Genomic DNA, 26,654 nt, shown 5'->3' with positions numbered 1-26,654 from the left:
CTGAAGTACCGAAAGCCTTGGGAGCCTGATACCTTTCAGTATCAATATAATAGTCATGTCAAAGGTACGATGAATTGCACCTAAAACTGAAAAGCGCTTGAAGAAAAGCCTTGATATTTCAAGAACATTCTTTGTAACCAAACCTTTAACAAAATCAACCCACTTATCACTCTATTGCAGCCCAAATCTTGTCAACAATGTACCTCCTTCTAAGAAATGGTAACTTAAAGCAGTGCTTTCATTCCTGCTTGAAATATATGTCTTCTCCAAGAGAAGAACAAGCTAAAGAGCCTGCATGCACACTGTATCCTCTCCTCCTGAGGCTGGTGGAAGATTTTTGCATGGGGAGAGGCAGGAGAACATTTCTGAAGCAAGGGTAAGTAGACAGGGGAGAAATTACTCATTTTTGCCATCACCTTTCTCAAGACCAGGTTTTTTTCCCCCTATCTAGGCACAGAGAAGCATAAAAAAATTATGTGAAGATGAGATGGTTTGGAAGATTATGTGACTCTTGCAGCATGACAGTGCTCAGATCAGATAAGAAAATGTTTTTCCTCCCTTATCCAAACATCGATACCTATGGTGTAGACATCTGACTCTTGAGTTTGTCACATCTCTTTGGAGAGTTCATGGAGAAACTTGTGGAGTGCAAATGCATTTGCCCAAAGATGGAAGTCAGAAACAGATCAAACACACTCTAGAAATATTAATTTTCCTCCATTAAGAATAAAGTAAGCCAAATATAATCTGGGTTACTTATAACCCTCTTTAGGAGGGTATTTTAAAGAGCAAATTATAGATGTTTGTCAAAGGCAGTAATTTAACCAATATTTAGTTTAACCACTTGCTTTTAGAACATGTTTAGTAAAATTATGCAGAAATAAAAGTTAATTAGTAAATAAGATATGTGCTGGGGTGATGTTAGAAACTACTTTCAAATACTCTGAAGAAATAGAACATTATTGTTTTTCTTTTATTACTTAAATTTATTACTTATCTAACACTCAAATCAAACTTATGATACAAAATCTGTTGTGCTGTTCAGCAGACTACCTTTTTTTTTTCTTAATCCATTTAACTGCTCGTCATGGAGTCAATGGAAAGTGCACTGAAAGATCTAGTCATCATACAAATATGCCTGATTCCTGGAGGAGAGGTCTGCAGAAGAAATCAGAGAATTCCCTTTTGGGAAAAAAAACCAACAAACCAACCAACTTGCTTTTCCTTCTAAGGACATTCATTTTTGGTCCTACTTAAAATGACCCAGTAAATGGCAAATTTCCCCAAACCCTAATTATATAATTCTGAATGATTTTCTTACAACTGTTATTCATTGTTCACATGTTAAAAACTCTGAGAAAGTTGGTACTGCAAAAAGTGAGAGTAAATAGCCAAAGTGCTTGCAATCTGATGTCTCCTAAAAAACTGCTGGCAGCCAAATTCCGATCATTTTAACACCACATATCTCAAGCTGTCTACCTGCTGGAGGGCTGCTGTGACCAGCCACCACGGGTACTCCAAGGAGATGAAGAGAAATGTCAGTGTTTCTGGGTGTCAAGTGCACAACACTGCACTCTGTGCACCTGCTGGCTCCTCTTTCTCTTTTCCTTGTGATGATATTAGGCAGAAAAGACAAAGTGTAGCTTCTTTTCTAGAAGGCCCATCACAGCCTAATGGGATTCACATACAACCTGCTCTTGAGCTGAATTAGGATGACAGCAAGGTGGATGTCTACATCTGGCAGTGCTCTGTAGCATCTCACGGGTCCCTTCTCTACCTGCCGCTCACATGCCGCCTCCTCCACAAAAGCAGACTGCAAAAGGGGTCGGTGGTTTTGGATGTTACAAAGGCACTGGCTCCACCAAGGCCACATTCTTTGCTCTTTGGCACACATTGGCAGAGGAGAGGGAGGCTATGATTTAGCAACTCTCAACGATTTCAGTGTCAGATTAGGTCCTAGAGTCCTTTTCACATTATCTGGTCGCAGTTTATGCTTAAAAGAAAAGTAAAATAGCTTATGAATCCACGTGAATTGTATCTTTATATGGTTATATACTGTTATGACAGCGTACATCCGTACATATCCGTATACTGTTATACCTGAATGAAAGTATTTTTAAAGCTAAATATGAAGAACATAACTGCAAATAGGTAAAATGCCTGTATTTAGCTGTATAACTGCAGGAATCTCTTGGTTTTTTCAGACTTACTGCAAGTATAATTATACAGCTTCTTCTGCAGGAATAGTGTTGCTTTCAATTTGCTCTTATCACTTAAGTAAATCTTATCTGAAAGGTTTTACACTTTATTTTAATCTTAATTCCAAATAGAATTAGAATAGGAACAGAATAGGCCAAATAGAACTACTGAATCCCTGCTGTCCATCTCACCTGGAGGTGAGGATGTTAAGTTGAGTCTCTGTGCTGCTCCTGGTTGTCTGAAACCCCAAATATTTCAGCCACACATTGCACATAGTCCCAATCCACTTGTACAGTTTCAGGCTGTGGCCACCGTCCCTCCAGTGAAGAGGTACGAAGTGCTTTGCACAGCACTGGAGTTGATGGTTACTGCCATAGAACAGTCTGGTTTGAAGGTCTCCTTATGTTTGTGTCATGTAAGAGCCTCCGCAGCCAACACCTACACTTGTGTATTTGAAGTGACTCCAGTAACACCACTACCAGGACTTGGAGCTGTGAGATAAGGTTAAATAAATCTTGGTGGTGTTGCACTGGATTTACACTGATGTAAATTTGAAAGTCGGCTGAGGTGTGCATGTGGGACAGTCCAGAAACTGAGTAACCAGGTGTAGGAAACATAGTTCATGAAGAAATAGGCACTTCTGTGTTCATTCTACACTTCCATTTCCTCTTGTTTCCTTTATGCTTCACGGTGCCCATACAATTTAAGAAGCTCGCATTTTATAAATAAACTTTGTATACTAAAACTCTTAATCAATCTTGTATTTTGCTGTAGCACAAAACTTCATAGTATAGTGTGTATAATAGTTTTTCTTGTTTGTTACTGTATTTATAAATCAAAGCTACTTCCTTTCTTTGTGTTAAATTATTTTGAAAGCTGTTAAATTTCTAAATCTCGCTTTGTGTCTTTTTACTAAGATATTGTACCCTGAAAATTCAGCTTTTGTTGTTTCTATTCTGAGAAAGTTCCCTGATATTTGCAATACACAAATCAATAAAGGTAGCACTGAGTAATGCTTAATTGGGCATTTCCATCTTAGTCCTTTTCCATGTCGTTGGGTTGTCCCACTTTGGTGAGAGGCTGCGATGGCATCAGTACATCATCCCCACCACAGCAGGCAGCGGTGAGCCTCCTGTGTTGTGAAACTAATGCCACAGTTGAAAATCAGTGCCGGACGCCTGCTTATAATGTTGCGTTGGACTGTACTTTACGTTCTACCCCAGAACCCAACGACACACACCGCTTTGCCTGATACGCGCACCGATGCTCACACCAGTGTAGCTAAGTCTGCAAGAGTCTCTGGCAGTGGTTAATATTTGACAGTGGTTCAAATCTCAGCATTCAGGACGTTGTCCTGACTTCTTTTTTTATCTGCAGGGGCATAAAAGTAGTGCACATAGACTGGGCTGAGACTCAGAGCAATTTTTGCGTATCGCTTCAGAGCCCTACTGTGCAGAAGAGCGATGGTGACAGGAACATGGCTTTCTTTCACTTGCGTTTGAAGTCTGGAACCTCCTTCATTTCAGACACAGCTTTAATCTTTCGAAAGCCGCATGGCCCTCTCCCTCCTTTGAACAACTGTTATCAGTCACAACGTTTGAGGAGCTGACTGCCAAGATAGCAGAATTTCACCTGCAGGACTTAAGCATTGTATTGCCAAGGCACACTACTGGCTCAGCATGCTTCTGCCTTGAAAAAGGCAACGTTATTTGCTTTATGCTTGTGACAAGGCTGAGCCATGGCAGTGCAATCAAATCCATCGGTAATATTCTGCACACCCAGCACGCTGTCAGCAGCAAAGGGCGCATTGCCTGGGAGGACCTCTCTGACTTTCGATTTAGCCTGGCACCTCTCCAGATCAGCAATTCTGCCACCTATAAAATGATTAAAGCAGCTCCCTTCGCTGCTGCTTCCAGATGCAGCAAGAAGCGCTGCTGCATAAAAGACAGTAAACAAGAGCTGGGCGAGGACACAGCCTTGCTTGGGGCTGTTTTTGACAGTGACATGTTCTGACATCTCATCATCACTGAGAACCTTTTGCATTACCTCACACCACCATGAAATAACCAAAATATGCTCACAAACTTATTTGGACATCCAAATTTATGCAGATGCCTCTGGGCTGCTCGTGGCTGACAGTGCTGGAGTCTTGAGTTAGCTCCGCAAAGGACAGGTAGAGAGAGACCTTTGCTCGCTTTGAAGTAGGACAAGGCTGAAAGCCAGACTGTTTCTGCAAAAGCCTTTTCAACACCCTCACCAACAAATCCATTGATGTCGTTTTGACACAGATTTTTTACTCAGTTGAGAAAATCAATATACCTTGGTGTCACTACAGGAATGTTTTTGCCTTTTTCTTTGTAAAAGGCACTATGCATCTGTATTCTTGAAGCCCTTGAGGTACCATGCCTTTATTAGGTGATTGTGGTGAACTCCACTTTTCTAACGAGCTGGTGACGCTGTATTTACCTGTAACGGTAGGGTGTGAGCAGGGACTTTGCCTTGCCCTGTGGCAGCTGCTCAGCAGCTGTAGGAATCTCTGCTCCCTACTTTTGAGTGGGGAGCTGAGAAGTGGTTTTTAACTCTAGCAGGGCTGAAGAATGCAGGGTGTAAGAAATTGCTGAGGTCTTTGAGCAAGCCATCTGCAATTTCCCTTGGATCAGCTAACAGGGTTGAAGCGGTTTTCGGCCATAGCCTTTGTAGAGAATCTTGCAATTTCTATGATCGGCCGTTTTGAAGCTTTCCCCCTCAACTTTCAGTATGAAAACTGCAGGCTTTGCTTGTGATTTCTGCCTGGTTTTGTGGTAAGCAGCTTTCTTGCCCGCCAGTTTTTATTTTTACCTGAAGCTGGTGCGGCACCTGCATGTCAGCAGCAATCTGGTGGATGTGCCCTTTTCATTAACCCAGTCCTAAAGTCTGCACTGGGTCAAACCGATGAGTTTGGTTTAAGATCCCATTAGTCTCCCTTTGAAACTTTCCACAGTGTGCTGACGTCTTCTGCTTGTTTCTGCAGTTAAACCATAGAAACATTGAGGTTGGTCTCTAGTTGCTTCCTCGTGTCTGCCTTGTCCTTTTCTGAATTTGATTTCAGTATTTGTAAAGCAGCTCCGGGTCAATGGGCACTGTGTGGCTCCTCACTCGCTGGCGATCTGATTTGCCCTCAATGCCCTCCATCGCTTGGGTCCCTCAGTGCCCTCCAGAGTCTGAAGGGTCTAGTTAATACTATCATGTCTGCATTGTAGGCTTCTGTATTTAGTCAGATCGGCCCCCCAAAAGTGCTCTAAAAATATTCTGACCTTTAATCTTTAGTGTAAATCCATTGTGAATACTTTGGTATCGGTGAATTTACTTCAGATTAACATCAGTATAAAAGAGAGCAAAATCTGCATAAAAAGAGAGCAAAATCTGGATAAAAAGAGTTTCAGCTTTTTAAAGCTTGCTCGGTAAACCACATTGTGTTTCTTTAATGACTCAAGCACGATGCATTTTGAAATAGTTTGTTGTGAAATTCGAACCTGTGTGTACATAACTTCTGTATCTTATCTCTTAAAAAAGATGATGATATGTGATAAAGGAGCACATGTAAAGGACATATCTTTCACTTGTGAAAGATTTAAGCCTTCCAAAGTTTTCAGTAGAAAGAAGTCCCTTTACCTTTAGTCATTTAAATGCTACCTTTTATATTCTCAGCGATTTGTCTCACTTCCCTCTATTATGAGCTGGGGGAGACGGAGAGGGAGGCAGGTATGGCATCTACAGAGTGCTGCTTGTCCTACTTTACCCGTGCTTCCCCAGCTGGAATAAATCCACCCTTGGACAAGCTTCTTTTCTTTCCTGGTCTGTAGAGGAGTCTAAATGACTAAATTAGAATAAGACTTGTCCTCCGCTCACTTCCTCCACTCCCGGGCTTGGTACTCATCCCTCTACAGCTGATTACGGGCACTCAACTCATTCCTGCTCTTAGTCATTATACTACGTGGCAGGAGGTCACTCCTGGGTGTCTCCTGAGTGTCCCAAAGGGAAAGAGCTCAGGGGGATTTGTAACAGACTGATGAGCAGCCATGTGTTCTCTAGCATTGCTGCAGCTGCTTGGCCCGCCGGTAGGGAGCTGGGGAGGGGAAGCCGCAGCGGATGCTGATGGTGCCAACGGGCAGACCCCAGACTGGCCAGGACCATGCTGAGGAGGTATGCTGCTGGGAAAACCAGGCCCTTTCTTCAGTCAAGGGTGACTTGAGCAGAGACCTCAAGGGAGATTCACCCCATCTACCTTCAGGCACCTAAAAGCACATTACTGCACTCAGTTTAGTCACTGTAGTTGCCTTTTCCAAGGAATGCAGAGATATGGCCACTTCTTAAGGAAGATTTCTTAATCTGTTTTAGACACCTTTCACACGAATTGCTACCTCAAAGTAACTGTTTTCCTGCCCTGACTATACGGGGTGCCTATGTGCCTCAACATCAGCAAAAAACACGGTGAAAGCACAGCTCACCTCAAGGGAAGACAGGAAAGTATTTGAAAGATAGATCTATTAAGAGTTACTAAATAGGTAAAGCTCATCATACTGAGCTGAAAATAATTAGGAGCTGGGAAAGAAAGTCGGGGGATGTATCCAATTGCCCCTCATTTCCCCTGCCTACCTCCTCTGTTGGCTGTTGAGCTAGACAAACCTGAACACAGACACAGACCTGTCTGACACAGAATGGCCACTCTTTGGATCTTATGACCAGTTCCGATATCTGCATCACCCCTGTAGGCATTCCCATTTTATCAGATGAATTGCACCCACCTTGTGCTAAAAATGAGACCCAGACAGTGAGCAGTACGCTCTCTCGCAATTCAAACTGTGGTGTAAATAAATAAATAAATGAAACAAATGCCAACAAAGCAGTGCTGCAGCAAGCTGAGATAAGAAATCGTTCTTGTGTAAGCCTTTCAACAGCACTGAACGATACATTCAAATTCAGGCACAACATGTTTAACGATCTGTGCCACGGAATATATTTTCAACAGGTACATGTGTTCACAGGATAGGCAAAGCTCCACGGCTGTGGGATGATTGACAGCATTAATAAATGCTTGTTCTGAACAGTGCCTACTGAACTTTATTTTGTCATCCCAATATCCCAAAACTTTAAACACTGCTTCCTCCCCCATCCCACCATGTTCTTCTAGGACTGAAGCAGACTTCATGAGAGTGAGACTTGTATGCACAGGGAGAAAAACAAAACATCATACCCCTATCCCCCCCCCCAAAAAAAAAAAAAACACCCAAACCCATCTACCTATAATTCCATAGTAATCAAGGATGAGAAAGAGGAAAAACAATATTCCAAAACTGAGGGGAGGAGGGGGGAATAATGATCTGTATTTCCTCCTCCTCCCTGCCATGCTGTTGCTTGAAGTGTTACCAAGTGTGGAGCATCTGCTGGGCCTCGAGGGCAAGAAGAGCAGAGAAGCACTTTTCAATGACCTCTCAGTCATTCAGAAAAGCGCAAAGGAAGGTGAGCCTCGCAGGTGAGGACATCGCTGTGCCGAAAGGGGAACGCCAGCTGCTGAGGGGGAGCAGCAACCCAGCAAGGTGCGTTCCCCCAAAAAAGCAGAAAGCAGCGGGAGGCCAATGCTGCAGCTGATGCAAAAGCGCAGCCCCGAAGGAAGGCCACTGTGGTGGGTTCTGTAGCCTTTCTCCTGCACGGAGAAGAAAGCTGTTGGTAGGAGTGTGGTAGTGATAGCAAGCATCTTTTTTTTTTTTTGGTTGTTTTTGGAAACTTTGGTATTAGTTCACATGCGTTAGCATGTATAGCTGAGTAGAGAAGTACACCTGGAGTACTCGTACATTCTGCATCATGCAGTCTTTGGCTGACACATGTATCTTTACACAATTTTGGGGTTTGTTGTTTTTTTTTTTTTAATGCCAGAAGCTGGAACTTCTTCACCCCCTGCCTTCCACAGGGCTGCCGTGACGCGGAACCGACACGGCGGCACTCACCCTGGCTCCTTCTCCTGCGGGGCAGGGGGCAGACACAGCCGTCCCTACAATCAAACTTACGCCTTTTCCCCCACCGGTTCGGGCGGGCCCGACCCGCTCACGCCCGAGCGGGGATGGGGAAGGCGGGGGAGGGGAGAGGGGGGAGCTGCCGACGGGGTGTGCAGCGCCGTGCGCCGGGGGCGGCGCAGCGGGGCGGGACGGGACGGGACGGGACGGGACGGGAGGCGGTGGCGGAGCCGGAGCCGGGAGAGGGCAGCGGGGAGCGGCCATGGGGAAGCTGCTGGCGGTGGCTCTCGTCGGAATAGCGGCAGCCTTGGCGGCGGAGCGGCTGCTGGCCTTTCGGTAAGCTCCCCTCACCCCCCCCCCCCTTCCCACTCCCTCCCCCCGTGCGACCCCGAGCGGGGCGCGGAGCGGGGGGAGAGGGGCGCGGAGCGGCTCCGGGGAGTACGCGGCGCCGCGGTCCTGCGGGATAACGGGGGTACGGGCAGGCGGGGGGGGGGAAGGGGTACCGGGGAACTCAGGCGGGATGGGCTGCGGGGCCCCCGGAGCTGAGGGACTCCGGTGCCGGCGGGGCGGGATGGGGCTGAGCCGACCCCGCGGGGGGACAGCCGGTGGCCACCGCGGGGGGGAACCGGGCAGGGGGTGAGGGGTGCACCGCTCCGAGCGTGGGGGCACTTCAGCTCTTTCTCTGGGGCGTAACTTCAGCGAGTAGCTGCACTTGCACAAGCACGGCTGCAGCCAGAGGGGAAGGGTTCATCATCATCACCGTCATCATCGCTATCATCATCGTTATCAAGGGAACCGGTTTTCCCCAGAGAAAAACTGGGCACTGGCTTGCTCAGCGGTGCCCTTCTCCGTCAGGGATAAATTAACTTCTGGAGTGTTTGTTCAGTGGAAATGTCCTTTTGCGGTAAGGGAGATGTGAAATCCTCCCCAGCAAGATGCTGGGGTCAAGGGGGCTGAAGGGAGAGGGTGGCCTGGGGACTGGTGCCTCTGTTTTTGCAGAGGCTGCAGTTAACAAGGGTGTGCCAAAACTGGTGCCTGTGAATTTATCTCATCTCCTGCCCACTGGTCAAACAGTAAGTGGAAATCAGGTTGCCAGAAACTCTTGCGTTATTTTCTTCCGAAGCTGACCTCTGGATAACCATAGCCCCTGTGTACGCGGGGTTTCCTCTAAAGGAGCATGGGCTTCTGTGATCCTGAGTTGGGACCTCACTCGCTCTGAGCTAGAATACCCAGCCATATCATGCCGATGGATGGGCTGTGAGTGTGAACGTGAACACTGGTGTTACACCAGCTTCTGTCCTCAGAGCAACTAAATATGTAACTGGTTGTTTCGGGCTGGAAAAGGGATGGTGAATTACTGTGTTGCAAGGCAGCTACCTCATTATAATTTTGCTCGTGCCCACAAGGACTCCAAATGCCTGACTTCAAAGCAACGACATCCAGCTAATTGATCTTTGGGTAGATAGTAATTGTAGCTAATTACAGAGGCAGGGTTATACTCCCTGGACCCAGGTACCTCACATAGATCTGTCTGCATCTTGCACTAAATCCACTGCAAAGCATTAGTGATAACCATAGTGGTAACAGGACCCTCCTGCCCTGGAGCTGCACAAGCTGGGATAGTGGAGCTGGAAAATGCTCCCAGGCTTTAGTGGGGCAAACCATTTCAAAGCGCTGTGATGACCCCGCACCCCCCCAGATCGAATCAGCAAATGCAATATTAGGAATCTGGTAAAGCAGAATCTCCTGGTGGAAACGGGATCCCCCCAGTCTCTGTAGCTCTCTGTGGGTTTTTCCCGTGTGCTGTGTTTTCAGCAAGCTGCAGCACAGCAGCAGTCTCAATGCTATGGCGGAGTTTGGAAGCACACAAATTCAGATAACAAAAAGTACTCTAAAATCATTTAACGCAGCCTTGAGAGGAGAAACTGTGGGTGGTGGTACTTCTTGCCAGGCCTTGCTGTTTCCATCCCCCACCCAGAAGGCAGGAATCCCACCCAGAAGGCAGGAATCCAACAGAGAGTTTTTGCTGTTCCTTCAGAGTTTGCTATATTGTGTCTAGATAGTATGCTACAAGAATCCATGAAATGCTTAAAAGATGAGGCTTGAAGAATTATTACAAATCTCTGACAAACTTAATTCTTAAATCAGGTTTGTTTATGCATCTTTTACACTGTTAATAACTGCCAAATGGACTTGAGTAGGGCTTGTGCATGAGAAAACAAGTGAAGTTTGTGTGTGTTACTGACTGAAATTACACCGATTGCCCTGTTGACATGTTAAATTGCTAATTCTTCCCAGAAGAAAGGGCTGAGCTAATTTGTAAAACTTGAATGTGAATTATGCTGTGTTACTGTTTTCCTCAGAACAATATGCATATGCTATTATTGTTCATATATATGTATTTATATACACACACAATGTTATCATTTCATAACACTGTACTGATATGACGCTCAGCTTGCATACGGTGTTCAAAACAGCAGCGTGCTTCCAGAAAGATGCTGACAGTTTGAAAAGAATTGGGAGCAAAACCAAAAATGGGGCGATTTTCAGTCTTGTCAGGAGAAAAAAAAACAAAAACAAAACCCAAAAAACAACAAACCAAAGATCCAGGACTGGGTTAGTCTAGAGAAGAGGAAAACTGAAAGAGAGAGGTCTTTGAATATGCAACAGGTTGTCGCTGAAGGAAGGGGAATGCCTGTGATCTGTGTGCAGTGAAGTGAGACAGCGGGTGGAGGACTGAAATGGGAAAGAGTAACCGGGTGGGAAAGGCGCCGTGCACTGGGCTTACCCCAAGTAGCAAAATTCCTGCTTTCTTTTGAAATTGCATCCCCCCCAGTTTGCATGTCCGCTGTGCTTTTAGTACGGCCAGTTAGTTATCTCAGCCATCTGGCTTTGTAGCTAAGGCTGTCTGAGCTAGATAAACTGACACATTTTGGAAAAGCCTCGATATACGCTGCAGGCTTGCGACCGGTGTCCTTTTGAATTACTCCCATTCCAGCCCGTGAAGTGTTTCCCTGGGAATGCTGTCGGGATATCATCATCCCTTGTTGGCTGCTGGCTGAGTTCCGGCGGCGCTGTGGGCGCTGGGTGGCTTGCAGCCCGCCCAGGAAAGCCTGATGCAAGTAGGAAAGGGCAAAGCCCTAAGCAGGCAGCAGCGCAAACTTCGGGCAGCATCGCCCCAAGCCAGCCTCGGGGGCCCGGTGGGTTCGGCTGTGCCGGGATGCCGGGGGGCGAGGGGGGACCTGATATCCCTCCTGTGCTGCTTGTGGGCTGGGAGCTGCTGTAATTCTCCATCAGTATCCCTGAGCTGGGGGAGAGGGCTTGGGATAGTTTAAGTTGGCTCCTTTCCCTTACTGTCCTCTGCCCTTTTTTCCCATTTTTCTTCTTTTTTTTTTTTTTTTTTTTTTTTCCTGGCCTTATGTTAAACAACCTGTGTCAATGATACAGCACTGAAGCAATTTAGAATGCATAATTAGGCGATTAAAAAAAATGCAGGACTGACATACCATACAGTGCTCAGCTGTACTGCGTATTTTTCATACCACAGACTGATACTGCTGTTTAGTTTATGCCTGAAACTATAACATAAACATAGCTGGGTTTCGCTATGGGATCTTTGCATTCAGATTTCCTGTGGTGGGAGCAAGTACAGCCGCAACACGTGCGTGTGACAGGCAGGCAAAAGAGTAACTAAGTTAGTTTAAAAACTTTCTTTTGGGGGAAAAAAAAGAAAAAGAAAGAAATATTCTAGTACACTAGCTTGGGATTTTTACATAGAAACAGGATATATTTGCTTATGGCACTGCGGACCACCGTGGTGAAACACAGCAGTCCTGGTCATGAGGTGCCTTTCACATAGATTTGTAGGCAATTTGGAATGGAGGAGATGGAGAAATAGGAACTAATGTGTAGGTACATGTCTGTACCTGCTTGTCCAGTAAAGTGTGCGCCAGAGATCGAATTTTGTGGGTATTCAGGCATGAAATAAGCACTGCTGAAGGATAATGCTCTGGGTGGGTACCAGGAGAGAAGAGGAAGGGACGGCGTAATTGCTGAATTATCCTGGACTTGAATTACTACCAAATCCTACCTGTTGGTAGTAAATGGGTAATCCTGCCTTGCAATAACACTAGCGCTACTTTTGAATGTGGGCTAAGAAAAGAAGAAAGTGCAGCCGCTGGTGGCCTGTCACCAAAAATAGCCAGTGGGTTGGGGTAGAAGGTCGCCCTCTCCTCATCTGAAGTGCTGGTCCGAACTGCAGGGTGCTACTATATTTAGGTGGCTGAAACCTGAAGAAAGTGTGGCTATGTTATTTTATCGTTTGAGCTGTGGTGGGTAGTGAAAGCTTGTTCCCAAAGCTTGTGAACAAAGTCAGGTTCCTGAAGTAGTAGTGTAGGAGAATCACTTAATCCCTGGACGTGTGTAACCATCGCAGTGATTTGGAGCAATTGCTGTTGTCAGTTTTGGTTTTTGCTTATTCAGTATTTTACGGCTGACTTGTTGCTGCGATATGGCAGACAATGAAACTAAGAGAAAGTTACGCTAGGAATGTTACCTGTTTTAAAAGTGGCCGTATGCTGTTAACCCTCCTCTTTCCCCTTGCAGGAACAGACTCAATGCTTCACGGGAAGTGGCCCCGGTAACGCTCCCGAACTGCCGGCTCATTAAAGGGATCGGTACGTGCTTAAAATAACTGAGTGTGTTGCTTTTGTCCAGCCTTATTTTGCAACTCCTTCTTAAAGCCAGCTTCCAAGCCTGACCCCAAAAGCAAAGTGCTAATTTGACTTTCACTTGTTACTTGGACTTTGAGGTAGGGAGAAACCACAGGAAGAAAATTATACCGAAAACCGAGCTAGTTTGGTATAACACTTTCCACCTTCGGTATTTAATGTTTCTGTTCCTTCTCTTGAAAACGAGTACCTTGCAAACACTTCTCCTTCGCTAAGCCACTTAGGAAATTATTTGGCTTTTCGGTGAGGGTGTGCTTGCTTTTCAGGCAGGTACCTACAGCTGGCTGTCAGCTGCTGACATCTTGAAGATGGGACGTGCCCCAGGGGTAGAAGCTTTGGGAGAAGACCAGAGGCGCGTGGGGAAGGAGGACCTGAGGGCAGCCTGCCTGGGAAATGCCAGCCAGGCTGGCCGGCCTTAGCGCCTCGTTTTTTGGAGATTTAGGAGCGGGGCTGGTAGGGCGCCGTGCAGCGAGCCGGCAGGAGCTCGGGGCGGTTGCGCAATTGGGCTGTGTGGTTTCAAAGAGCAAGGGGCAGTATTCTGCAAGTGTCATCAGGCAAGTGTCGTCTCAGCCTGGTTTGCCGAGAGGTTTAACAGAGGGGACTGAAATGTTGACTTTGTACTTTGGGTCACATGTTTAGCACATGGCAATGTTTCTGTCTTGTTTTTTCTTTTCTTTTTTTTTTTTTTCCCTCCTCTCCCTTTAGGATAACCAGAGCATAACAGGGATAGCTTTGAAATTGATCGCTTTTTTGCATCTCCCTTTCCCCCAAACTATAATTTTTAAACTTAACACAGGCTTAATGGCTGGGGGTTTTCTCCTCCTTAGTGTTTTCAGAAATGTCTTGAATCCTGTTGAAATGTGCCTGTATTTTGCAAGTGTAAAAAGTCATTGGATGGGCTTTAAGAGTTTTGCCTTTGAGCTTGCCGAGTCACTGTGTTGATTTCATAAATCTTGCTTCTTCCTTGTGTCAGGAATCAAACATCCTTGTAAAGTCAAATTACTGCCATGAATGAGCATGTGCCGTGTTCCTTTCCCTGAGTTTATGTGCAGAAGAAATTGCATTTGAAAAAACTCCCCAGGTCTTCTACCTTTAGCTGTAATTTACTCATACAAGACTCTGAATAATGCTTGTTTGATAGCGATTCATATAAAAAATAATTTCTAAGTAATTCTTTTAAGGATATCACTATTGCAATTTTTGCAAGACTTTTTGCAACATGATTACTCTGTTGAGGAAAGAAGGAGAGCTGGATATCGCAGCTACAGTTGTGTTTAATTTCCGAACAATATCTCACTTTTGGTGCCTGACATTTGCATGGTGAATTCTGAGAACCCAGCTCTGCTCGGAGGCGGCGGCGGATCAATTTACAGAGCTTCGTTTCTGCTTCTCGCTGTGCTCCTGTAACACTGTCCCTTGACATGGAGCTCTGCACCTCGCCTTGCCTTCGCTCCGCCTTCTGCTGCTCTTCAGAAAAATTAAAATGCCAAAACTTCACTCAGCGGGTCCGATGTGGCAGGAACAGAAATAGCAAAGGATTGGCACAAATTTAAAAATTGGTATGTTCCTGCGAACATCTTCCAACATTCATTTAATATGACTGGGGGGGGTTCAGTTACTCAGGGAGACCAAGGAGCCCTAACATCTAGATGCTGCATAGGTAGCACTGTTCAAATCAGGGCTTTTGCTGTACTCAGATGGGTGAGGGTGCTCCTGTGGGTGACTTTGTGTAAGGATACATGGACATCATGGACATGTCTACATGGACATCTTGGCCTTCCTAGGCCTTCTTCCTTTAGAATGCTACGACAAAGTTGAATACACAGTCTGTCTTTATTTTAATATTTGAAATAGTCCTTCTGGCCTCTTCAGTGGGATGTGGTTAATGACCTGGATCAGCTCCAAACAAAATGATCTTAAACTATCCATTCTGTCCAGGGAAGAACAGGCACCTGGTACAGTCTATCGTAATTATGTCAAAAGCGATGCATCCGTAGTACAGGAAGCAAACCCAGGGTAAACGGAAAAATTCTCTAGTGGACCCTTTTTTTTCTGCACAGTTTCATCCTTTGTGTCTCTCTCTTTTTTTTTTTTTTTTTTAAGACCTTGATCTATTCTGTTTTTCAAATATTGTGCAATATAAACACAGATGCAAACATTGAACAAACCAATAAAAAAATGCAGCTCATCCTAAACCTCATTCACAGATATGTAGAAAAGGTTATAGTTGTAGAATAAACAATATCTTCTGAATTATATGAGCGTCTACTCACATTACTGGTTTATAGTAAACTAACCATATGTCCTGAACTACTTCCTAAAGTTCAAGAAGCTACTATAGAAATTGCTAGAAATGGGATATAGGCAAAATAGTCACTTGCTTTTGGACGTGAAATCCAGGTGGGTTTTTTTGACAGATGCACCTGTGGAATATATCATACTAAGATGAAATGAAGAATAAAAAAAGTAATATTAAATAAAATAGGGTAGGCAGTAATTTTTCTTGGTATCTTTTTTTTTTTTTTTTTTAAATTCAAAAAATCCTATTCAGATAATCCCATGGAGAAGCTGGGCTTGGTGATAGAATTTAGCAATGCAGTGTAGGTAACTGGTACCTGATAAATCAGTTCCTAACTCTCCTGGTCCTTATGGCACCTGTGACAACAGCCCAGAGCCCTCCCAAAACGGGGCCTGCAGGAGAGCCGGGGGGCTTGCCTGTCGCTGGCTGTGTGTCTCTATCCCCTCCTCGCAGCCTCGGCGGTGCCGGCTCAGCAGAATCGCGCTGAATCAGCATTTCACTGCTTTTCCAACAGCGCTCACTCTCTTCCACACATGCCGTGACCTGGCTGAGAAGTGGCCAAAATGTGCTTTGCTGGGCAGTTTCTTTCCAAGTAGTTGGGTGCAGGGCTCTCCTTCCACCAGAAACTTTTGCTTTTTAATTATCCACTCCCAGTAAGACTGCTCATCTTTCTGCTTGGCAGCCTCGCTAATTCAGTAGCGATAAATGATTATATCTCTGTTTGTTCACTCACCAGCGTGCTCTGCCAGCAAAAGCTGTCTGTGCAGCTCACGGCACCATGGTAATCGAGCCTCTCCACATTTATTTATGTTGTTATCTTTGCAGCAATCCTGGGAAGTGGGGAATCACCGCTATCCCCATCTTATAAACGAAGCCAGACTTGGAGAGACCAAGAGCTGGGGCAAGCTGTTGCTTAAACCAGGGCGTGAAAATAAAATAGGGCTGGGAAAAAAAAAAAAAATTCAAACTTTTAGTTGGAAAACACACGCTTTAAATGTTTCTGGGCACATCAGTACAGGCGTCTGCCTGCTGCCTGAGCCCAGTCCAAATTCAGAACCAAAACCAGGGAGGTGGGATAATGGGCTGGCTGCCCCCTCCCAGAATGCATCTTCAGACCTTTTCCTCTTCAGAAGGCAGGGATGCTCTGCTCGTTACTGTAATGGGGTGGAGCAGGGGCTTGCTCAGCCTGAGGAGGAGCTGGCCTCGTCCTTCTCCCCTGTCCCTCTGGGTAAAGTCCTGCCACCATGTCTGACCAGGGCTGAGTTGGGGAAGAACTTGTCTGGGCAGGTGAGTTTGGGGTGGCTTCAGGATAAATTACAGCCCAGGCGAATTAGTGCCACAATAAATGGGAGTTACGTAAAAGCAAGTAATAAACCCAGCTCGAATTTGCAGGTGCTTACCCTCAGGAGGAGGTGCTGAGGTGCCAGGGATGGTGTGACCCACACAGGGTCACATGGGTGGTCTACGGCCAAGCAGGAGTGGATGCGGAGAGATAGGGGAAACTGGGTGGAAAACCTTTGTGTTGGTGGCCCTATTAAACAAAACTTGCAGAAGAGTTTCCTCCTTTAAGCAAAAGCTCCCAGGCAGGTTTAATCCAGCCATCATCTGGAAAGTGGCTTATGGGGAATGCTGTTTGTGCTGGGGATTTGAAGAAGAGAGGGGAGGCTTCTCAGGGGGGTGGTGAAAATGTGGGATGGCAAACATGCTTCAGCATCAGACTAAAAGCTCTGTGGAGAGTGCTTGATCAAAGCCTAAAATTGCCCTAGTGTTCTTACTAATGGGATTATTTTTTTTTTTTTTTTTTTGCTAGTAGGGAAATATATTACAGGAGCTACAGGAACTGGCAATATTGGAAATGATTACCCACAGTTAAAAGTGTGGTCTAACCCTTAAAGCCCTTAGCTGTTAAGGATACAGTAGGTTCTCTGTCACTTGAGAGCTTTAACTAAATATTTGGCAATCCATCTTAGTGAAGTGTCCCGGCTCAACCAGAAGAATTAGTGTGCACAAGTCCCAGAAGCCGCCTTGTGCAAGCGTGCGGGCTGAGTGATGGGTACGGTCTTGCCCTGAAAATCTTCTTGTCTACGCTAATTGCTTGCTGCAAAACACTGTCAACAAAAGTGGGTGATTCACTCCGCGCCACCCCAGGGCACACGGAGCTGGGAGGGATCACCCCAGAAAGAGGTGAACCCCAGTACTGTTTCCTAACCCGGCATGCTGCTGCCTTCTGCTACCACTTTTAATGCGATGCCAGCTTTTCCGCTGAACTTGTGCGGTCGTATCAGAAAGGGACATTCACGAGGGCTGGAATCGTACTAAAAAGGAGGTTTTTCAATGGGAAATATTTAATGTCGTCTGAAAACCCCTATGTATATCTGTCTTGCAGAAACTGGTTCAGAAGACATCGACATACTGCCCAATGGACTGGCTTTCATCAGCTCCGTAAGTGCCCGCGCCCCCTCCCCATCTGGGGGCTTGCCCGCCTCCTTAGCGATTGAAGCCATAGGTGAAAATTGCGGGATGGACTCCTTTTTTTTTCTCCAAGGCTGGCTGGCTGGCTCTGTAGGAACAGGCCAGACTTGTATCGGCTCAGCTGGTGGTTTCTTCTGCTAGAGCAAGTGCACTTCTTGACACTGAAGTGGTGGTGGTGGCTCTGACACGTGTATCCTATTGCACTGGTTTATCTGCCCACATAACCTTGAATTTCTTTTATGCTGCTTACTTGAAATGTTGAAACGGTAAACCTCTCTCTTGTTAAGAAGGTGTGTTAATTCCTTATCTTTAAAAAAAAAAATTCAGATTTTGTGTGCTGATTTTGTTGTTCCCGATTTCTTTTTAGCCTTCAGGGCATAGATTTTCAAGCTTTTCTTTGCAATCAGGAGGGCTAATGATTATTTTCTAAAACAAAAGCTGATGTTTTCATCTACGTGCTCCAGGGACACCCGGCAAATGATCCCAAAATTTGTGACAGAAATTGTGAGCTGTTGCACCGCTGCTTTTCCCCGTGGCTTTACCATATTGGATGCATTCGGACAAACTTCCAATTTGTGTGTGTCCCCCCCCGGCCCCAGAGTGTCTGTTCCCAGAGTGGTTTGACACGCGGGGGACTGCAGTGGGTGGTGGGTGCTGCCTGGCTCCCGGGACATGGCTCCTTGTCCCCTCCACGCAGCTTGGTCCCTCTGCTCCACGATTAAGGGCTCACCGGGGACAGCAGAGCCGGTCCCTCCGCCGGCACTGTGGCATGGCATCCTGAAGCAGCGCGACACCCCGCTGTGTGCTTGCAAGCCTGAACAAGGCTCCAGCTGAAAAGCCTTGTGATGCTTCCCTTTACCTTTTATCCATGAATGATTTACTCATGTTTTGATTTTGCAGGGCTTAAAATATCCAGGACTAAAGAGCCTCGCGCCAGACAAGCCCGGTGAAATATTTTTGATGGATTTGAATGAAGACAATCCCAGAGCAGTGGAACTGAGAATCAGCCGGGGGTTTGATCTGGCATCGTTTAACCCTCACGGAATCAGCACCTACATAGACAAAGGTAAAGATACCTTTAACCTGAGGTGGTGGCTAATCTCAGCCTAACGAGCAGAAACAGAAATCCCTTTGTGGCTCTGCTTTGCACCCCCAATAGCCCGCGCTTGCTGGGAGAGAAAAAGGTATTTGGGCTTTTTATCTTTGTTGGGCTTTTTTCTAAAAGTCAGCTACTAAATCAAATGCCTTTGCACATAATCTCAGACTGTCTTGAGACAGAAGGATGTCCTATATATTGAAAGGAAAGAGAAGATGGGAAAAGTTTGAGGAGTCAAAAACTACACCAATTTTATTTTACCAATTTACATCTATCTCACCCTGGGGTCAAGGGTTTTCAGGACGTTTGCTTCACTAACTAGCAGTGACCAGAATGGAGACATTTGTAACTAAACTATAAATTATCAAATCTTTGTTAAACTACTAAAATCTCTGGTACTCTGTGGCCAAGACATGAGGTCATATTCTCATCTTCAAGACACGTTCTCCTATGGCAGGCTCTGGCTACCAATAAAATACCTTTCATGCTCTCCTTCCTCTCTTTTCCCCCTGTCCTTTCACTGGGGATTTTAGCAGGGCATTTAGAAGTCTGCAAATACTACGAGAAAGAGAGACACTGCTGCAGCTTGACCTGTGTCCCCATACAGTCACCCTTTAAGGGAAGGTGTTGGAGAAATCAGTGGTGGCTAATTTAGGGTCTCACCAGAAGGGCTGGGCAGAGGGGCTGCAGCCCCACACAGAGTACAGGAGAAGGATGACGCTTCAGCTTTCTCAGAGGACGCGGTCCATAAACCAGAGAGCCCAAACCGTCTGGGCTACAAGCCCTCCTTCCCAGCTGGCTGTGGCTATTTCACGCAACCAATCACTATAGTGCATCAGATTGCAAAACCCAGTGGCTTGGGCACGCGGATGCAGCCATGATTTCTTTCTTCCTCGGTAGAAATGGCAAAAATGTGATTTACGTGGCAGTTCCCTGTAGAGTGAGCCTGGGAGAAGAGTAGCCGGACATCTGGATCCAGTTGCAGTGGGATCCTGCATTACTTTGGTACTTGTCCTTCTGCCTCCAAGGAGCCGTGAGGGAAATGCACCAAACCCACAATGTGGAGTGTGCTGGAGGCTGCTTCAGAGCTGCGACTGCTCAGCGATGCAACCTGTTGCAGACATCTGGCAAAATTCAGCTGTTTTCCGTTTCTTTTTTTTTTTTTTTATTTTTTTTAAGATGACACCGTGTACCTCTTTGTTGTGAATCACCCCCATCAGAAGAGCACAGTAGAATTGTTTAAGTTTGTAGAAGATGACAATTCTCTTGTACACCTGAAAACCATTCGGCATGACCTTCTGACCAGGTACTGGAGCCAAACACCGTCTTTCCCCAGAAGAACAGGCTGCTTTGGTAAAATCCAAACTAGGATGATTTGGGTTTTAGGGTATTATTATCATGAGATATTTTCTCTTGAACCAGCATTCCTGTTTCTCTTATTGATTACTTCTTATCTGTGTAATCAAAACCTGTGTTTCTCCAATCTCTTATGTAAATGAGGTTTTTAACAGTTGTATCGCTAAATCAGTCTTAAGCGCTGCTGTGGTTGCTGCCACTGAATTAGCTTGGCATCCTTTTCTCCTCTTTCTCTCATGTAAAACCCACTCTCAGATCATTGCAGATATGAATCTTCAGTTATTCTATTATTCTGAATTTGCTACACTAAAAATAAACATACTTTTAGCTTTTTCCTTTTTTTTTTTTTGTTGCATACAAATTTTTCTCGGTCTGTCCTACTGCAAAATGATTGTAGGATAAACAGGGCCTGAAAAAAAGAAGTTGTCACAACTCCTACCTGTTCTCTAGTTTACAGTTAAGTGAAAAATGTCATGGGCTTGTAAACAGGTAGCCAGATCTGTAGCTGATGCCCTGTGGTCCTGTTTTGCACTGCACAATCCTGACCATGTAAAAAGAGGATAGAAGTAAAAAGGGTCTAAACCAGCATCTATTTAAAGTACCATCTGTAATTGCAGCTCCTTTGTGTCTGTGGGATGACCGTGTCCTCGCTGGATTCTGGGCAGACCTACGATGCTGCTTCATACGTCTCATTTCATTCTCCCTCTCTTTTTATTTTTCTAGTGTGAACGATATAGTAGCTATGGGACCAGACAGCTTCTATGCTACCAATGACCACTACTTCTCTGACTTCATCTTGATGTTCTTGGAGATGTTCTTGGGTTTAACTTGGTCAAATGTTGTTTACTACAGTCCAAAAGAAGTTAAAGAAGTAGCAGCTGGGTTTTATTCAGCCAATGGAATTAACATTTCACCTGACAGAAAGTAAGTTTCTCCTTGCCTCAGATTTTGTTCGATCACACAAAAGAATCCCCAAATCCTCATTTGTACAGGCGGTACCTCTGTGGTCAAAGTGTCAACGTTGGCCCGTGTAAGGCAAGGTGCAACCTGTGCAATGTAAGCGAGACGAAGGGGTTGTAAACAGAAGTCATGTGTCTCGGTCTTTAACTGGAGGCAATGTTTGCTGCTTCGCATGGTGGTTTATATGCAATAAGATCAAATGTTGCTGCATTTTAACTGATACAGAAGTTTGTGTATATTACCTGCAAGGATTAATGGGGCAGAATTTCTGGAAGTGGGGAATGCTCTACACTCTCAAAATGCGTAGGACTGAATTAACCAGTCGTGTGGTTTAGACAGGTGATCCTAAATGGAAAATAGAGCATATCTGTGGTTCTCACGATCCAAGGCCTTCCTCAGTGTCGTAATGGAAGAACTGGCACAGTGTGACGCTACATGAGCGTCTCAGCAGGTTGGCTTCAATTCAGTGCCCTGTGGCCTGCTTGCAATGTCTGTTGCTATGTGAGAACCGCGGGCTGGCGTTCCTCGCTGGAGGAGCTGGGCTTGCACAGGAGGAACTGACTGGTTTTGCTGTCTGCTATACACATTGCTAAGAGGTGCTTTCTTTTGAAGGTACATCTACATTGCAGACGTATTTGATCATAATGTCCATGTTATGGAAAAACATGCTAATTGGAATTTAACCCACGTGAAGGTAAGGTGCTGCTGTTCCATAAAAAAGAGCCATATATGAATTTTGGACAGATTAGTCCCCATGAATTTTGAGATTTCAATCTGATCATGTATGAAGGTCTGTTCTGGATGGCTCCCACTGTGGGTTTGCAGAGGTGCTCTGTGCCCCATTACAGAGCTTCAGGTCTTCCACCCTCACACCATCAACCAGAGAGCGATCCTCCGGTGTGCTGTAGAGCTGTGGTGGAAGTCTGCCTCAGCCGGTGTGGGTCAGGCCACAAAGCACTGAAGGAATCAACATGAGCGTAGGTGTGAATGAGCCGGTGGGGGAAGCTCGGAGCAGCAAGGAGGTTTCTCGTGACATGGAGAAGGGGATGAAGCATACCGTGGGAAAAGAAAAACAGCAATGAGGGAGAAAATATTTTTTTAAAAAATCAGTCTTAAGTTATGTTAGATGAGAGTCTTGGACAAGTCTATTGATTATGTTCTAGTGTGCTACCAGGACTTCTGATTGCTTTAACTTCTCTCTTGTTCTTTTTCCTCTGTGATGGATAGACGCTGCAGCTGGACACTCTGGTTGACAATTTGTCTATTGACCCTCACACTGGAGACGTCTGGACAGGATGTCATCCCAATGGGATGAAGCTGTTCTACAACGATCCTGAAAATCCACCTGCCTCTGAGGTGCCTTTTGGGAGACATCACTGGTCTCTTGGCCATGGCTGTGCCAGAAAGTTGCTCTGTTCAAATCGCCCTGGTGTAACGTAACTCTGCATTACATAGAGAAGAGCGTGGCCAGCCTTTGTGAAAGCAAAGGCCGAGCTGGCTTCCAGTTCATAGCTTCTTCTCCCAAGCAGGAAGCCTGAACCACTCACTAACAAACACGTATTCAGAGCCTTAGGAGACAACTGAATAATTTCCGCCCGGTAGCTCAGTCATTCTGGACTCCTCAGGCTGGTTTCTGTGCAGCTGTGGCCACGCAATCAGATTTTGATGAACTGTGTTAATTACCGAGCCAGCACCTCTTTGCCAAATAAAAAATAATTGACTGAGTGCAAAGCACGGCCGGAAACGTTTGCCCTGGAATGATTTATCTGTGCAAGTGTAGTTCATCAGTAGGTGACACTGTAATTCTTCTTTCCTTCTGAAATCAATGAGGTACCGGCGTCAGCGTGCTGGTGGCTGCAAGTGCAGGCGGCTGGTTGGTGTCTCTTTGATTTCAGCCTTGTCTGAAGCTTCCCATAAGACTCTTTTCAAAATTATCATGTTCAATAGCAGTAGATTTATGATACTAGGCGGTTGTTTACTCTGTCTGGAAAAAGCATGAAACTAAGATGATATTAAGTGACTCTTAGGCTGGAAAAAATTGCATTTGCCTGGTGCTGGGGGGTGACTGCCTGCCTAGTAAGGCACTGGGGTGGAGTCTCTATTGCACAACCAATTAAAGAAAAAAAATCAGTCTTCATGGACCACGCTTCACTGAAGCAGAAATTGTGGCCCTATCGCAGGAATCACTTGGTTGCAGTTATCAGCAGCTGATCAACCAAACTAATTTGTTTCAATTAACATACTGATGTTCCCTCCGTCCGAGGAGGATTTTTACCCACGGCTGTTTCAGCAGATGTATCCCCCTCCCCTGGCAGGTCCTGCGCATCCAGAACATCCTCTCGGAGGAGCCGGTGGTGACGCGCGTCTACGCTAATAATGGCTCTGTGCTGCAGGGAACCTCGGTGGCATCCGTCTACGAGGGAAAACTGCTCATCGGCACAGTCTTCCACAGAGCTCTCTACTGTGAGCTATAGCTCATCTCGTGGGTAAGATCTGCTGCAGTGGAAAGGATTTAATTCCTTGGGAACTCGCTTAGTTTCCACTAGCTTTGCTAACGACAAGACTGTTCCAGTAAAGGTGAACTAGAGTCGTGGAAATGTATTTTAGCATTCCTCTCCAAAATGAGCATTATATGCAATAGTAAAGGAAATGGAATTAAAGGTGAGAAATTAGTTTATTTGTGTAATGTGGAGGACCCCGTGTCAGTAACAAAGGATAACTGTGAAGTTCAAATGCAGATTGCAAATGTCTAAACTGTCAGACATTGAATTATCTGTTGCAGCTGGATTTCTGTCGGGTTTTGTGTCATGTCCCCCCCCTTCCTCCCGGGGGGAAAACAATTTTGTAAACAAGAATTGCTAACTGCCAGCGTGGTGTGCTTTCTTGTCACCGACCTTTGGGCTTTCTCAGGGGTTGTGCTAAGGGTTCTTCTTCTGAACCTTCCTGTTGGCTTTCCCTAGTGCTTCTAAAATAAGTGGAAGGAGAATAAATGTTATTTCAGCCTCATTTCTTCCCCTTTTCCCCTTTAGGCCATTTCCTAACATTACTTCAGTTTCATAAGTCCTACTGAGAAAAGAAAAAGAGGGGGCGGCATCACTTTGGAATGGTTTTTTAATGAGTTTTCCAAAAGGAGTATAAAAATCCCCCCCCTTTTTTTTTTTTCTTAAAGAATGGGCAACAACTCCCAAGCACCTTCAGTGAAAAGTGCATTTAGCAATTACTGGTGTCGGTCACAGCAAAGGGAGCACGTCTGGGTGCTTTGACTACCTCCAAGTGTAGGTCACGCGTCTTCTGTGTTTAACATCCCGTCTGTACGGAGCCGATTCCTGCCATGCTTCGGGGCAGTGGGCACCCCCGCTTCGCTTCACGGTCATCCAGCAGCAGTTACCGATAACGTTGTGCACTGCTCAAAGACCTATCCGGGTTTCTATCGACTGGTATTTTTAGAAAGGTGTTCGTTAGCAATCACTTGCAATAAACCGAATGGAGGGTCCTTTAAAGTTGGGAATCAGTCTTGTGCTGTACAGCGTGCAGAGGAAGGGGCCAGTCTGGCAGAAGCCCCTGTTTGAGCCACCACTTGGTTTCTTGCCCGTGGAGCGAGCTCTTCTTTCATTAGTATGGATGTCCTCACTTACAGTGCAGCTTCTGGCAGCTCTTTTTGTCCTCTGAGGTCCCTCCTCTGATTACCACTCCGGTTGTGTGAGTGATGCTGACATCCAGCTAAAACTCTGTGTTATCGGTGGTGGCTCCCTCGCAGGGTTGCTGCTGTGTTGCCTGCGCCTGCCCGCACTGGCCCTTCTCAGCAGCTTGGTTGCCCCTCTGAACGGTGCCACCTGCCTGGGGGCCACCATCCCCTCTCCATCCTTCAGGTAGCATTTCCTTGCTGCTGTTCTCCCATGGCTGTGTGGAGAAAAAAAGGCAAGCAGCTCGTGAAGCGTGAGCTCAGGAGGAGCGAGAGCCGGTCCCTGGGTACTAATTGCTGGTCTGGCTTTGCTGTTCCCTCCTGCCATCTGCTTCACCGCCAGCCACGGCCTCCTCTTACCTGGGCAGTGCATGGAAAGTTCAGAACTTGGAAAAAACAGGCGCGCTTCTGCCTACCAGATAGAGCGAATAACCCGCTCTGTAGCGGCCTAAGCGCTGAGACAGGAGCCAGAGTATGTGCAGACCTTTGTCTGTCATCGTGTTTTGCCATTGTGGCTGAGGGGAGGCGTTGCTGTGGGCCATGGCCTGGGTGGGCAGCGGCCACGAACAGCAAATGTGTGCGCCGACACCTCTTGGCTCCTGCGCCTTTTCTTTCCGGCACAAATAAGCCTCACGGCTTTCATCCGCTGGGGTTACCGCTCCTTCTCCGAGGAAGGGGGGCAGCTCTAACCAGAGCGCAGAGCCGGTGCCAGGGCTCATGGCTGGGGCTGCGTTGCCGCACAGGAGGGATGATGCCATCCCCCCCTCCTGTGCACAGCTGCAGCAGGCTGTGGGTCTTGCCACATGGCCTGCCCGTCCCCGGAGAGCGTCTGCTCCAGCCTGAGCTCCCACCGCCGCCACCGCTGCCTCGCTGGCACACGAGCAGTGGTGGTGTCGGGCAAGTCCCTGTGCACAAGGAGTTGTGCAAGGGCTGAGAATGGAGCCGCCAACGGCCACGTGGATGTGGCCTTCCTGGTGCCACTCCTGCCATGCCAGACAGGTCCCTCACCCCTGCGTGGCAATAGCGGGTGGTGGTGGTGGTGACGTTTCGTGTACAAACACGATGTGCTGCAAGTGGCTGGCGATGGCTACAGGGGGGAGGCACGAGCTTTAAGGTTAATTATGCGCTGAATCAACCTCCTCCCTCAGGCACAATGCTGCGTGAGTGGGTCTGTGCACAAACTGTGCTCACAGCTCCTCTCCAAAACGCCTGTAGTCAACCTGGGGACTTGGGTGCTGCCCAGGGCTTACCATCTGCCAGCAGAAGACTTTGGTGACGGCGACTCATCCGTTTGGATCACGGTTTCAAGGCTTTTGCACAGACTTCCACAGAGCAGAGCCGGCCCTGAACCAGGGCGGCTTTTCACAGAATCACAGAATGGTCAGGGTTGGAAGGGACCTCTGGAGACCATCTAGTCCAACCCCCAATGATGCCACCTGCCCGGGGGCCACCACCCCCTCTCCATTCTTCAGCTGAGGCGGTAGCATTTCCTCGCTGCTGTTCTTCCACCGCTGCATAGAGAAAAAAGGCATGCAACTCATGAAGCGTGAGCTTTTGTCTCATCCTTTTGCTGGACTTGCCTTTGGCATCAGCCAACCGATGCACCCGAGAATGTAATTTACTGTAACTCTGGGTTTGTCACTCCTTCCTTAGCAACTTCTCTCCCTGCAGGACGTTTTCAGCTTCCCTGGGAAGTGGCGTGCTTTCCTACAGGAACTTGTCATCCATTTTCAGCTGTGAGGAACAGCTGTTGTTCCCAGAGCCCAGGCAGAAAATACCACTCCGAAGGAAGTTCTCGCAATAAGGAGAGGTTGGGCTATTAGCTTGTTGGTGATTAGCCATCAGCGTCCCGCACTAGCATTTTAAA

The 26,654-nt window shown here is 46.5% G+C and overlaps 1 protein-coding gene across 1 annotated transcript; it reads left to right on the top strand.

The window, feature by feature from the left end:
* Positions 1 to 8,432: 8,432 nt before the first annotated feature.
* LOC309686872 (serum paraoxonase/arylesterase 2) lies at positions 8,433 to 24,889 on the top strand. Its single transcript, XM_082499665.1, has 9 exons — positions 8,433 to 8,525; positions 12,798 to 12,868; positions 17,608 to 17,663; positions 18,594 to 18,759; positions 19,969 to 20,095; positions 20,869 to 21,069; positions 21,718 to 21,799; positions 22,333 to 22,461; positions 23,421 to 24,889. Exons 1-9 carry the CDS (start codon positions 8,452 to 8,454, stop codon positions 23,577 to 23,579), a joined length of 1,065 nt encoding a protein of 354 aa, XP_082355791.1. The 5' UTR covers positions 8,433 to 8,451; the 3' UTR covers positions 23,580 to 24,889.
* The last annotated feature ends 1,765 nt before the right edge of the window (positions 24,890 to 26,654 follow it).

Source organism: Vanellus vanellus (assembly GCF_965231255.1).
Source record: "Vanellus vanellus genome assembly, chromosome: 2".
NCBI classification, from domain to species: domain Eukaryota; kingdom Metazoa; phylum Chordata; class Aves; order Charadriiformes; family Charadriidae; genus Vanellus; species Vanellus vanellus.
Note: the sequence above shows the minus strand (reverse complement) of the source record. Positions and strands in the feature narration are given on the sequence as shown.

Bases quoted from the DNA above. Each gene is read 5' to 3' on its own strand.
- LOC309686872 (XM_082499665.1), top strand. From the start codon at position 8,452: ATGGGGAAGCTGCTGGCGGTGGCTCTCGTCGGAATAGCGGCAGCCTTG. The intron at 18,760-19,968 runs GTAAAGATACCT...ATTTTTTTTAAG, and splicing joins CAGCACCTACATAGACAAAG to ATGACACCGTGTACCTCTTT. The intron at 21,070-21,717 runs GTAAGTTTCTCC...TTTCTTTTGAAG, and splicing joins AACATTTCACCTGACAGAAA to GTACATCTACATTGCAGACG.